At 29.0% G+C, this 14189-nt stretch overlaps 1 protein-coding gene across 1 annotated transcript; it reads left to right on the forward strand.

Annotated features, from left to right (window-relative positions):
• The first annotated feature begins 11015 nt into the window (after positions 1-11015).
• Positions 11016-12208, forward strand: LOC106305219 (transmembrane emp24 domain-containing protein p24delta8). Its single transcript, XM_013741590.1, has 4 exons — positions 11016-11385; positions 11475-11684; positions 11821-11897; positions 12008-12208. Exons 1-4 carry the CDS (start codon positions 11173-11175, stop codon positions 12150-12152), a joined length of 645 nt encoding a protein of 214 aa, XP_013597044.1. The 5' UTR covers positions 11016-11172; the 3' UTR covers positions 12153-12208.
• The last annotated feature ends 1981 nt before the right edge of the window (positions 12209-14189 follow it).

Here is a 14189-nt window from a genome sequence, read left to right on the forward strand (position 1 = left end):
CAAATCCTAGACCCCTAAAACCCAAACTGTATACCTTAAACCCAAACCATAAACCCTAAACCCAAACCATATACCCTAAACTCAAATCCTAGACCCTAAACCCAAACCTTATAGCGTCTAGGTTTAGGGTTTGGGTTTACGGGTTACGGTTTGGGTTTTAAGTCTAAGATTTGGGTATAGAGCATACGGTTTGGGTTTAGGGTATAGGATTTGGTTTAGGATATAGGGTTTGAATTTAAGGTTTACGGTTTGGATTTAGGGTATAGGATTTGGGTTTAGAGAATACGGTTGGGGTTTAGGGTCTAGAAATTGGGTTTATGGTATAGGGTTTGAGTTTCATATTTACGGTTTAGGGTTGAGAATTTAATATTTTGGGTTTACGATTTAGCTGGTGGCGTGAGCGTTGTTAAGATTAACATTATTCTTTTTTTTTAGTTATTTTAAAATAAATTTAATATTTTTTAATTAATTATTTGCGTGACACTTTGATTGGTCATAGAAGGAGAAGTGAATTTAAAGGTTCACTCCTATTAAAACTGAAGGATTTTTTGGTACTGTTTGGAAATATGGATAATAATATAAATGAGAATTGTTTGGAAACATGGATAACAATATTTTTAGTAATTTTTTTATTTATATTATTAGCTATTGAATTTACAATAAATTAAATAATTTATTTTTTATTTGTTTTTATTTACAGATTCTATCACTGCATTTAAAATTATTAATTACAATTCCAAAACTTATCTAACCAAAATCGATAATCATATATTGACCATTATTAATATTGTATGAATATTAACTAAATCAATTGTATTAAAGGGAGAAAACCTTTTTAGTATGGTCAATTTAGTTAACATTCGTACAATATTAATTTTGGGCAATGCAAAAAAATTAAAAAAATTAGTATGTTGTTTCATTTTAAAATAAATTATCAAAAAAAACAACATGTTAATATATGAATAGTATATTTACATCAAATTCCATCAAGTTATAAAACTTTTAATATAATATTTTGTACAGATAAAAATTATTATTATCAAACATCTATGTTATAAAATAATATATTCTACTCTATATGTAAATCACAAATATAAAAAATACATGAAATTTCTATTATAAAACCAATGATTTATGAGTTCATTAAATCAAACTAAGTTCTAGTTAATATTATAACTACTTATATAAGATATAACCGAATTACTTAATTTAAACCAACATCACATTAAACCATCATTCGGTAGTCTACAGACAAAAGAATTATACAAAATTCAAATTCTTCGGTATAGCTACATTTCCATAAGTTGGTTTACTTTAGTCTATCTTCTATTACAATAAATGATACTTATCTCTCTCCACAGCCGCCACGTCATCAAGAAGAAGATGGAGTTTTGGACACCTGGCACAGAACCAAACGAGCCCTCATCCGAATCTATTCTGTGTAATCCGGTTTATCTCATGCCTCTATCTGTGTATATATATATTTAGATTTTAAATGAAAAGATATCAAAAAAATTTATGATTAAAGTAGTTCAAAGATTCCATATATTATTAGTCTTATTAAAATACATTTAATAAAAAAATTAAGGTTGGCTATATTTGAATGTAATTTGTATGTATTATATAACTCTATAATGCCTATATTTAAGTGGCTTATATTGTTATTACTATAAATTTTTGTAACAAAATATATTTTGTGAAAATTATTATGTAAAAATACTATTTTACATAATTTTATTTCTAAGTTTAAAATGTATATGGAAGTCAAATTAAATTGGACCTACATAATAGAGAAGAAATATTTTGAGATATTGTTTAAAACATCAAAACAAATATTAAAAAAAACTATAATATATTATACATGCAAAATAATTTTGTAGTAAAAATCTTATTTGAAAAATTTCTTAAAATACACAAAGTTGGATAAGATTATTTTATTTTATTTGAAATAGAAATGAATATTTATTTCTGACAAAATCTTTTTAAGATCTTTATAAAATGTAATTTCGAAAATTAATTAATTTAAATTTATATTATCATTAAAATGTAATTAAAATATTTTATATGATTATAATTTTCGTTCATAAAAGAAAAATAAATTTAATTTTAAATTCTAATTATATTTTATGATAGTTAAAATTTAAATTAAATAATTTCTGAAATAAAGTTTAAAATGATTCTGAAAAGATTTTCTTAGATTTTTCTTAAACAATATTTATTTTTATTTTTAATAAACGATAAAGATATTAAAAGATATGATGTTTAAATTATGTAAAATTTGATAAACATTCTAGAGTAATGATCCATTTTAAAATATCACACATGAAAAAAGTCATGACTTCTGTTTTAATAGTATAAATATAACATATAACCGAATTACTTAATTTAAACCAACATCACATTAAGCCATCATTCGGTAGTCTACAGATAAAAGAATTATACAAAATTCAAATTCTTCGGTTTAGCTTCATTTCCATAAATTGGTTTAATTTAGTCTTATCTATCTATTACAATAAAAGAGACTTACCTCTCTTCACAGGCCGCCATGTCATCAGGAGGGAGAAAGAGTTTTTGGACACCTGGCACAGAGCCAAACCAGCCCGCATTCGAATTGATTCCGTGTAATCCGGTTTATCTCATGCCTTTGTCCTAAACTGGGCTATTATTACAACTTTTGCTTGGGCCTCTGAGAACGTTATGACAAGCCCACTATAATTTTAAGTTTATTCTTCTTCTTCTTGGTTGCGATAGCCGACAAAAAATTTCCAGAACTAAAGAACCTTTCCTATCTCTCACGTAACGTCTCAATCTTTCATTAATCTGTTCTTAACTCTGCGTTTTTGTATGATTAGCCCACTCCACCCACTGGAAAGCATTCAGTCGACCTCTTTAATCTAACTTTAAGATGATATTGTTTATTTCTCTTCGTGACCTTTACGATTTCTACATTTCTTCCACTCACTTCATCTGTTACCCCCCCCCCCCCCATTCTCTCAATAGAAAGCCAGATGCAAGTGAGAAAACTTGGCTTCAAACGATCTAAAGTAAATAGAAAACCATATTCGCTTTGTTTCAATTTTGTATTACCTTTCCTACCAATGAATTTATGCTAATTGAATATGTTAATTAGCTTTTGAACACTCCATGTTTCAGCTTTATTTTGCTTAAACTCTTTGTTTTACTGATCAACTCGAGTTTTACCTGTGAGTCGTGTGCCATTTGTATTGGTTCGCAGATGTTTTCTTTTAATGATAAAAAAAGTTGATTTTGGAGGCGTGTAACATGTGAGTCAACCGTAGCAATGAGTAGACATGAGCCTCAAATGCTCTTGCTCATTTTATATAATCTGTTTCTATATATGCTGAAGAAATATTTTTTTTTAAAATAGTTACCTTTCTCCTGTCTATAAAAACATTATATTCTTATGGGTTTGGAAGGCTGATAATCACACACTCCATGAATTCTGCAGGTATTCTTATGGATGTGCAGTTCCTTCAACAAGAGGAGCAAAGATTACGGGGAAGAAAATCACAGCTGGTCTTATCTTTGCAAGCCCTATGGACGCAACACTCCGGCAGAGACGTTCAGACCGAGGTTAGCTCTTGAGCTTGGAACGTAATTTCTATAGTCTTGAGCCGGGTGTTTTGTGTTTATAACCAGCTCCAGTTATGGTAATTGTGAAAGTGCATTGCTTTAGTGTTGTTTTCTGCTGTCTACATGCCTTACTTACAACATCTTACATAATCTTTGTTTCAAAGACAATGATGCACGTGGTGAAGATCTTGAGGCTGCTGGTGGCAGTCTCTAACTTTAGGATTGCTCTTTTGTTGGCTGCAGTTGGTAAGTAAACGAGCCTGCTGATTTGTCCCTTTTTTTTTGCTACTTATTGTTCTCAAACAGCTAATATTGTTTAGATGTAACCATGTTGTGGTTTGCACCAGATAGCGATATGATTTGTAGTGTCTATTAATGGTTGGAATCGGAATAATACAGTTTCCTACCTGCTCTCAAGAAGCAATTCTCTTGCAGTATGTACTTCACTACTCTCTTTCTTTCTTATGTTGATAATTTTGAATTATTTTACTAATATGTTTTAGTTGTATTGAAGGTTTTTGCAGAATATTCGATCTTTCCATGTCTGTACCATCCATGTAAATATACTTTTTTGGATTGAAAAACCAAGTTCTTTATTAGAATCATCTTTGAATTATAATTTAAATGCAGTTCATGATTGGTCGTGTTTTGTATTCTAATTCTTGAGTTATTTTTGCAAGAGCTTCAACTCTGCTTTCTCATATATGATCAACATTATCAAAGTATTATATACGTCATTGCTTCGCACTTGCATTCTTAGTTTGTTCCCTCTGGTTTTATTTTCTGATATTTTTTTTCATATGATTTTTAAGAGAATCAAATTTGGTTTGGAACCAGATGGGAAGCTAAACTTTCCTTCACATCAACACGAGACACATGCTTTCCGCTCTTAGACAGTACACTATATCCACAGGAAACCCTCTTTGGGGACTTGGTGACCTGAACAAGGCCCCTGCCTACGATCAACAGCCTCATTCCACTTCTTTCTTCTCAGACAAAAGGTCCTGGGAGATTCAGTATGGCGATTTTTTCCTTGAGTTGGTTTTCGTCTATTCTCACCTCCTATGCAAACCAAGTCCTCTTTGTTGCTTCCTCATTTAGCGGAAGTGGGGTGTCTCTATGTGGGAAGTTGCCTCTCTTATACCAATGGCACAAGCTAAGACCTCACCCTTCTGAGTTATACAGTTCTAATGGTCATGGAAGGTACGAGGCAATCGCAGAGATCTTTGCAAATCAGTAAAAAATCTCATTTGAAAAATCTTCATTATCAAGTTAGGGTTTAGGATTGATTTAGAAGGCAAAAATTGGGGCTTACGATGATCCATGTAATGTTTACCATGAACATCATCATATATAACCTACACTTATCATCATCCATAAGGAGATTGAAGCTAAACATTAACTTGGTCAAAGAGCTTTTTATAGTTTTGATACTGGTTCGCATTATTTCTTTTAAGCATTCTACCCACATATTTGCATATTCAACTGCAGCTGCAATCAAATGATTGCATGCTTGCCCCTTGAATTCACAGTATTCACAAACACTTCCTTGAACAAGTTATTATGCATAGAACTTTGTGAAACCGTGTACCAATTTAAATATATATAGATCCATTTAAAAGTGTCTAATACCTTTAAACAAAGTCTGCTTAATGAACGAATGTCTAATAACAATGTTGAAGGAGTAATCTCTACGGTCTATAGATATTTACTTTCCATGTCCATCAAATATTAAATTCTTATACATGGAGTCTGTCACTATCAAAATTCAATAGCTGTACAGTAGAACCTCTATAAATTAATACTCGATAAATTAATAATCTCTATAAATTAATAAATTTTGCCGGGCCCAACTTGGACCGGTTCAAAATTTGACACAAATCGATAAAATAATAAGATAATATTTTTTTAGAAAATTATATGTAAATATATGGTCCCATTAAAATTATAAATTAATAATTTATATGTATACATAATTTATATAAATAAGCACCTATTATTATATTTTTTGTTTTATATTCACAGTGAAATTATCTTTATATGTTTTTAACACTTCATATATTTTTGATGAGATTTAGTAGTATTCCTTGTTTGGAAACTCGATAGGCGTTACGCGTGCGCTCGGGTTGGGCCTAGCGCGCAATGAGAAAAGCGGAGATTAATCTAAGATGAATAGGCGATTAATTTTGGATATATTTAGTAACGTATATGAAAACGGAAAGATTGCGTGTAGTCTGGTGAGTGCTTTTGTGAGTCATTCGCATCAGGTCTTGAGTTCGAAGCCTGACATCTTCATTTTTGCTTTTTTTTTTGGAGTGGCAATATGGTAATATTCTCATCGTCTTCCTTTGTCCCAAATATTAAGGGTTAGCTGTATCTGCAATATTTAGCAGCCGCAATAAAAAGTTTCGTTAAATCCTTTAATTTATTGTTTTTTAATTGTTGTTTACACCTTGAAGCTATAGATCTACACTATATTGAAGGATTCTGGACTTCAAAATATCCAAAAAATTCAAGTTTTGGAATAGTTCCGTACAATCAACCAAATTTAGCATAATCGCCACGGTATCTTCCCGTGCAGCGTATAACCGTCGCGTTTCCGGCCGCGTTAACCGCGTTTTCGAACAAGGGTAATATTATATCTAAAACGGAATTGAAGTTCTATGCAATATATATTATATACAACAAATAATATAATAAAACTAATATAAATGTCAAATTTCAAAAAAATAACAATTAATGTCTATACACTAAAATCAAATATTTTTATTATCTTAGAATAAATATATTTTAAAATAAAAATCTAAATAAGGAAAATTTTGTAAATTAATATCTCTATAAATTAATAAAATTTCAAAGTCCCAACATTATTAATTTATAGAGGTTTTACTGTATATTGAAAGTATAGAAACATTATGGCAAATATGGAAGAATTCAAATGCAAAAACTAGAAAACCATTAAGTCAAAACAAATGCAATTATTAAATATTAAAATTAAGTATGATTCTCTTAATAATTGTTTTTTTAAATTTTTTTGTTAACTATTCTATATTTTTCATTTTCTATAATTTAGCTCACATATATTGACAAAATACTTAATACCCATAAAATTTATATAATTGTTAATTATTTTTTTACAATAATTTGACATCAATTTGATGCTAACATACAATAATTCAGTAAAAATACATAATAAATTTAAAAGAAATTAATTGCAATAAAAAAACTGTTGACATAAAAAATAAGAAAAATATTTAAAATATTGTTTCTCAGGTTTTATCAAATCCATAGAAAGAGTGATTTACAACCAAAGCATAGAAAAATAATAAAAAGAAAAAGAAAACAATGATCAAATATTATTACATCATCAGAACATTTTTTTTTGAAAAACAATTTTTTTGGAAAATAAAATAGCAAACTACTACAAATAAAAATGATAATTTTGTGACAATCTATAACTTGAGCTGTGACAAATAATAATTTAGACAAAATACATAATATAATAAACAGAAAAATCAATAAAAACCAAAAGAAGAGAAATTCATTATAATATTGCTTTACATGTTTTATAAAATCCAGATCAATAAAAATAAAAATTGAATCACACGAAAAATTTATTTGGTCAGCAAAACCAAATTAAGGAAATTAATAAGATAAAAGATGGATAACCGTATTTAAAGATTAATATATATTAAAATATACAATATAAAATAATAAACTTTAAAAATAAAATATAATGCAAAGCATATAAATTTTAAGAATAAAAATATAAAATTCATAAGAACAAAAAGTAAGAAATGACCATCAAACCATTGACCATCCATCCATTTACTTTTCTAACGATTTTATGACAAAATGTTTATCAGCTGGAAACTTAGAAATTCTTCATGTAAAAAGCATCCAAGAATATTTTGATAAAAAACAATTCTGACATCGGCTTCCATCATCTACAAACATCAGTAGACGGTTGTACGTAGGTGCAGTTTATGTATAAAGTATAATAATGCTTTGCAAAAGTGAAAAAATACAAGAGAAACTTACATTGATAAAATTGGTTGGAGGCAAGACAGATAGATTCAAAGCTAAGGAGGAAACGAGTAAAGAAAACAGTTAATCTTGGCAATCACTGATAATGATAGTCAATGGCATTAATAAAATATTTCATGGAATATTAGTTAAAAAACTTAAGTGTTACTTTATCATTTTACAAGCAACAAAGGTTACGATACGTTATCCAAACAACATCAACAAAAGATACATGAACTGTTATTTCTATAAAGAAATGATTAAATTCATCTATTTCAATTGATACGTGGCGAATCACTTTTTATTGCTTAACATTTGAACACTAGATCCCAATTACTTCTATGTACTTCAACAATAACAATTATTTGTAGATTTATTCTGGCCACAAATATAAAAATATTTTTATTCTGTTACGATTACTTTTTTGTCTAACTTTCTTTTCTCAAACATATATACTACATTAAATAAACGTTTATACAATAGATTAAAAACTCAATAGTTTAACTGAAAATCAAACAAATATTTATCAAGGAAAATTTATACGACTCAAAAAAAACAATTCCACCATACTATTACGATTCAATTCCAAAGACACCAATGACAAACACGTCACATACTTTTCAACAAAACAAAAAAAAACAAAAAAAAAACAAATAACATATGTGTATATCTCAACGGCAAACAATCTACGCGTAGCAAATACATGCATTTGCACGTTTTTCCTTTTGAAACACTAACTTTACTTTAGGTTTTAAGTTTAACTATGTTTAATTTAGTGCAACTATCAGCTATTTATTCTACTTTTATTGAATCGATCAATGAAAAACACTTATACTCCTGTCACTAACCACTATCAAATGAATCAAAAAACAATTTTAAACTCATTAGAGAATAAAACATATGCGCCGAAATACCACTAATTTATATATATTTATTACTATCTCACACATACAAATAAACCATTCGACCAATACTTTTGGTTTTCTTTTCTTTTTTCTTAAAGGATTTAACTTTTGGTTTTCTTTAGCACAAACATATGGTTTGAGCCACCTATAAACCACAACCAAATTTTGACGTTTCTTAAAGATAATGGTTTACTTTCTTACACACAGAATTAAACAATCCGACGAATACATTTTATTTTCATATAGCATAAACATATGGTTTAAGTTACCTATAAACCACAACCAAATTTTATAGGTTTTTTTTATCTTGCCTATATCACTTTATGTTAATAGTTGGCAACATTCACATCATTAGCTAGCTAGGATTAAACATCTAATTCACTACCTAGAAGTTTATGAAATTTGATATATACATTAACATCGTTAGCTATAACATTCCCATCTATTTATTGTTTAGCTTACAAACTGGAAACTACCAATCGTTATTTAAAAAATGCCAAACTGACATCTTAGAGATCATGTTAAATATAAATTTGCAATTGTCACTTAAATTTGGAAAATACATATTCTCAAAAGGATATCAAACAAATCTTAGATCATTGTTATGTATAATTAACTATAAATCAGTAAAATAGTTCTCGAAAAATATTGAACAAATATTTTAATAAATTTTTAAAAAATAAACGATATAGTAAATTGAGAAAAATTTATATATTCTCAATTTTTTTAAAATTTTAAACTATCAGCTTCCATTGATACCAAATATTTGATATTAGTAAAAATATCAAAGAGAATATATTACAATATTTTGAATTTACGCTATATATCACGTTAGGAATGAATATTCGGTATTTGGTAATTTTGATAATATCTTTATATATATATTTGAAATCATTAAATAATCTTAGCTATATTATATTATAGTAGACACACGGATTTTATGTAGAGAATTTGTTATGAGATATCTGCAAGTCCTTTCGCATATATAATATTGATAATGAATTTACCAAGTTTGTTGAACAAACCATAATATAAGATCTTACCACAATTCACATATATCCGAATATTCTTAAGCATATGCAAATATTTAATTTGTTTTCATAATTCTAAAAAACTATTTGGTAATAGGTTATGAAACACGTTCTTAAAATTATCAAACACAAGAACACACTTTGCTTTTTCTTCTCATTTTAATGTTTCTAAGATTAAAACCGTATAGTTTCAGTGGTTTTAGACTCAATTTGCTGGAGTGAGATTAATTCTGCTACGGAAATATGCAGAAGAAGCTTAAAAAGATTAAAAATGAATATAGGTTATGAGAAACTATATTATGAAGTCTGAGAAGTTTTTGATTGGTTGGGTTTTTTATATATAAATTTCTAGGGTTTTAAATATTTTAGTTTTATGTTGAATCATTTGGATACTTAATGTTTATTTTATTTACGTTGCTATAATCTATAAAATGGTGTTAACATTACTTTGCTATAACAGGAAGCAAAATAATGATATATAACTTAGCTTCACGTACAAAAATTTAAAAAAAAAATTGAAATATTAAATATTCAATAGTAATATGCTGGAGATTGTATAATTTTGATGGCTTTGTGAATTTTACGAAAACACATTTTATGTTTTTGAATTTGAAGTGTGAACTTATTTTGTGGTTTCAAATATTAAAATTTTATCCTCTAGATTAAACCCACATTTAACAAAATATAAAAATGTAATACTTACACATTTTATATGTAATCTAAGAAAATACACTTCCTAATAATAATATCACAAAAACAAATTAAGTTTACTGTTATGTACTTAATACATAACAAACATCGTATACTCTTTAATATAAATATAAACTTATTACTATAACTAAAAAATAATCTGCCCAAGCTTACTATTAATGAATTATAGCTGCAAAATTAGATGAACCAAATCAAAATATAAAAAACTCAAACTAAACCTAAATTTATAACTGAACTATTACTCTTCATAAATCGAAAACCGAAATCCACAACTGAATCGGAAGAAAACCTAAAACCAAAAAAATACAATTTGAACACGAAACAAATTTATAAAATATCATCAAATAATAAACTTAAATAGGCCTTAGAGTAACTTTAGAAAGGCTTTCATTGGAAAATTGTTACTCCCTCTGTTTCACAATGTAATTAGTTTAGACTAAAAACACTAATATTAAGAAAGTTGGTACTTTAAAAAAAATAATATTTAATTAATTAGTTCAACCAATTATAAAAAAATTGATATTATTTGATTGGTTACATTATATCCAATAAATATAAAATTTATCAAAATATTTGGAAACTACTTACATTTTGAAACAAAATAACTTTTCTTAAACTACTTACAATAAGAAATTACAATAAGAAACGGAAGGAGTATATATTAGCTTCACTAATGCATAAAGCCCATAATATATCTACCGGCGGCAAAAATAGGAAAGAAATCAAGTGATAATGTATAAGAATCTTTTCACAAGTTTAAACAAATTAAACGTTTACACGTAAATGTTTGACTCTCTTTTGATCCTGCTAAATTTTACCAAAACAGCCAAAAACCTTTGAATACTGCTAAGATTTTTTTCTAATTATTATTTATCTCTATCTCTCTCTTTTGCTCTGGTGCCGCCATGGATCTTCTTTGTTGGAGCTCGGTTTGTCTTTTGATCCTTACGTTTTTATCACCTAAAACACTATCAATGAGGTATGAAGTTCATTCTGGGCAGATGAAATGCATCTCGGAGGATATTCACGCAAAATCCATGACCGTTGGCAAATACTTCATCGTAAACCCTAACGATGAACACCATCCTCTCCCTGATTCTCACAAAATCATCGTCCAGGTAGTACACACCCGAAAATTATCACATCTAGTTTGGTTTCAAACTTGTCAATCTCAATATTTTTCATCTTGCTTGTGATCTATTTGTAGGTGATGTCGCCACAAGGGACGATGCTGCACGAAGCCGATAATACGGAGTCTGGCCAGTTCTCGTTTACTGCATCTGAGACCGGTAGTTACTTAGCGTGCATCACCGCCGTCGATCATAAGCCGGAAACAACATTGACCATTGATCTAGATTGGAGGTCTGGTGTTCACTCCCAAGACTGGTCGAAAGTGGTGAAGAAGAGCCAAGTCGAAGTAAGTGTTTTAGGGTTTTTTTACTGTACATATGGTTTAGATTTTGACGATTTGTATGTGTACTTGTGTGTTTAGGGTTTGTTTTTTTCTAACCTGCTTGTGGTTGTTGTTGTGGTCTTGATGTTGTTAATGGCAGATGATGGAGTCCTCGGTTAAGAGTTTATTAGACACTATGGTTTCCATCCACGAGGAGATGTATTATCTTCACGAAAGGTTGAACATATATACCTTTTTGCTTAAGTTTATTTGTTGGTTTGAAGATAGATGATGAGATGATATAAATACTTAAATATTATATCTTATGGTTTGGTGGCATGATCTAGGGGAGAAGAAATGCATGAACTGAATAGATCCACAAACTCGAAGATGGCGTGGTTGAGTTTCTTATCGCTCGGGGTTTGTTTATCGGTGGCTGGTTTTCAGTTTTGGCACTTGAAATCTTTCTTCGAGAAAAAGAAACTCATTTGACTAGCACGTACACATTCTGTGTTAAGACTATAAGTACCATTATAAAGAAGCTATAACTTTTGAAGTGTCGAGCATACAGCTGAAAACATTTGATGATAATGCTGAAACAATCATACATGGAGAATGCAATTCTCAAGCTTTTTCCTTTTTCCCTCAAAACGATTTTCTTCTTAATGGAGTTTATAATATTTTTTTTCTTTGCTTTCTAATCCATGCCTTATTCTCGACTTACAAGTTACAACAACAAAACACTCAACCTTGTTTGGGCCTCAATCAACCTAATGACACAATACACTTCTTAACGCCAAAGCACGATTAGCGTGTGGGCTTTATTCAAGTCCTATAACGTTTTCACGACATATCTGTTATTTGACTTATTCTTTTGTCATTGATTTGTTTCTCCTTTATTTTCCTTTCCACTAGAAGATCATATATATCCCTATTCCCTAGGCATTCGGTTCTGGTCGATTTTATGGATCTAGAGGTTTTGGATCGGTTTAGGCGACAAAGTTGGAAAACAACTAATATCCAAAGTAATTTTGGATTTTACTTGGTGCTAGTTTTGGTTAATTCAGATTAAATAGTCAGAAAATTTGAGTTTTTTTCGGATTAAATTTCTGATTGTTCGGGTTTTTGTATAAGTATTTGGATAATTTTAAATATTTAGGATAAAAATTACTCTGTTAATTTAGTTTTTTGGTAATTGATTTATAAATAATATTTCTAAATTATTTGATTATTTTAAAACTAAATATAGAAATTTAGTTTGGTTGTTGTTCGTTCTAGATTGGTTTTTGATTCTGTTTCAATTTTTGGTTCTGAAGATATATGATCTGTTCCGGTAATTAATAGAATATAAATCCAAACCAAACCTCATTTTTGGTTCGGTTCTTCAATTTTAGATAAATGTGCCTAGGCCTAATCAAATTTATCGTTCATCCAACGATTACACATGATTTGAAACCAAAGCTAGCGATTTATACACATAACTCCTATAGTCAAAGCCACCAGGCAAAGAAATAAGTTTTTGGAACCAAAAGCCTGCAGATAAAAGAGACATCCCCGGAAACTAACTGATACACAATAGATCTCACTTGTCTCTCCTTTTTCCAAAACCAATATTGATGGATTGTAAGGAAATTGGCATGAGAAAAAAAGTCGGATAAAAGTTCAATAATATTATTTTTGTTATGAACTATTACGTGGATGTCCATTAGTCCCATAAACTCATGTTCTAGAGGATTCTGAAACTCTAATGTTGTATCCCTATATATTGTATCGTAATCTATAGAATAATAAGATTAACCGATTTTCTCTTTCTCTATTCACAACATCTTATCAGCACGAGACTCTAACTCTTGAAAAAAAAAATCTCATAGCTTATCGACGTCATCTTCGTAACTACCGAGCAAAACAAAACGTAGCCGTCGAGTAAAATCCAAAACCCTAACCTACCCTATGACGTTTCTTTCGTAACTTATCCCCAATCACCAAGCCATGCTATCGAGAGATAAGTACCCTCATGCTTAATGTTTTATAATTGAATGGCTAATGATTTATTAGTTTATAAAATCGTTCGGTATACTATCAACTATGAAAATATCTGTCTTTTTAACGGTAGATCTATCTTCTTTGTTTTTTGTCAATTAAGTATTCATGCTTATATTTATTGTGTTAAGCTTTATTTTTAACGTGACATAAATGAATCAGTAAGCTATTGACTTTGACGTGTATTTGCTGGAATTTTATAATTATGAAAACAAAGCATAGTCATGATTCATGAATCTCGTAATTAATATATTTTATGATTTTATGATTTGTGGATTTATTGATGTATTGTCATGATCTCAATTGCTCTAATATTTCATTATTGATTTGATTCATATGTTTTTGTATCTACTGATTATTGTTCTATTTTAACATGCATGTGTTAGTGACATATGTTCAATGTTTCAAATTTATATCGATACTCTTACTTATTGATCATGTATATGATTTCTGATTTTAGATATCTGATTCACTGTTTGATGGTTAGCT

Source organism: Brassica oleracea, chromosome C7 (genome assembly GCF_000695525.1).
Source record: "Brassica oleracea var. oleracea cultivar TO1000 chromosome C7, BOL, whole genome shotgun sequence".
NCBI lineage: Eukaryota > Viridiplantae > Streptophyta > Magnoliopsida > Brassicales > Brassicaceae > Brassica > Brassica oleracea.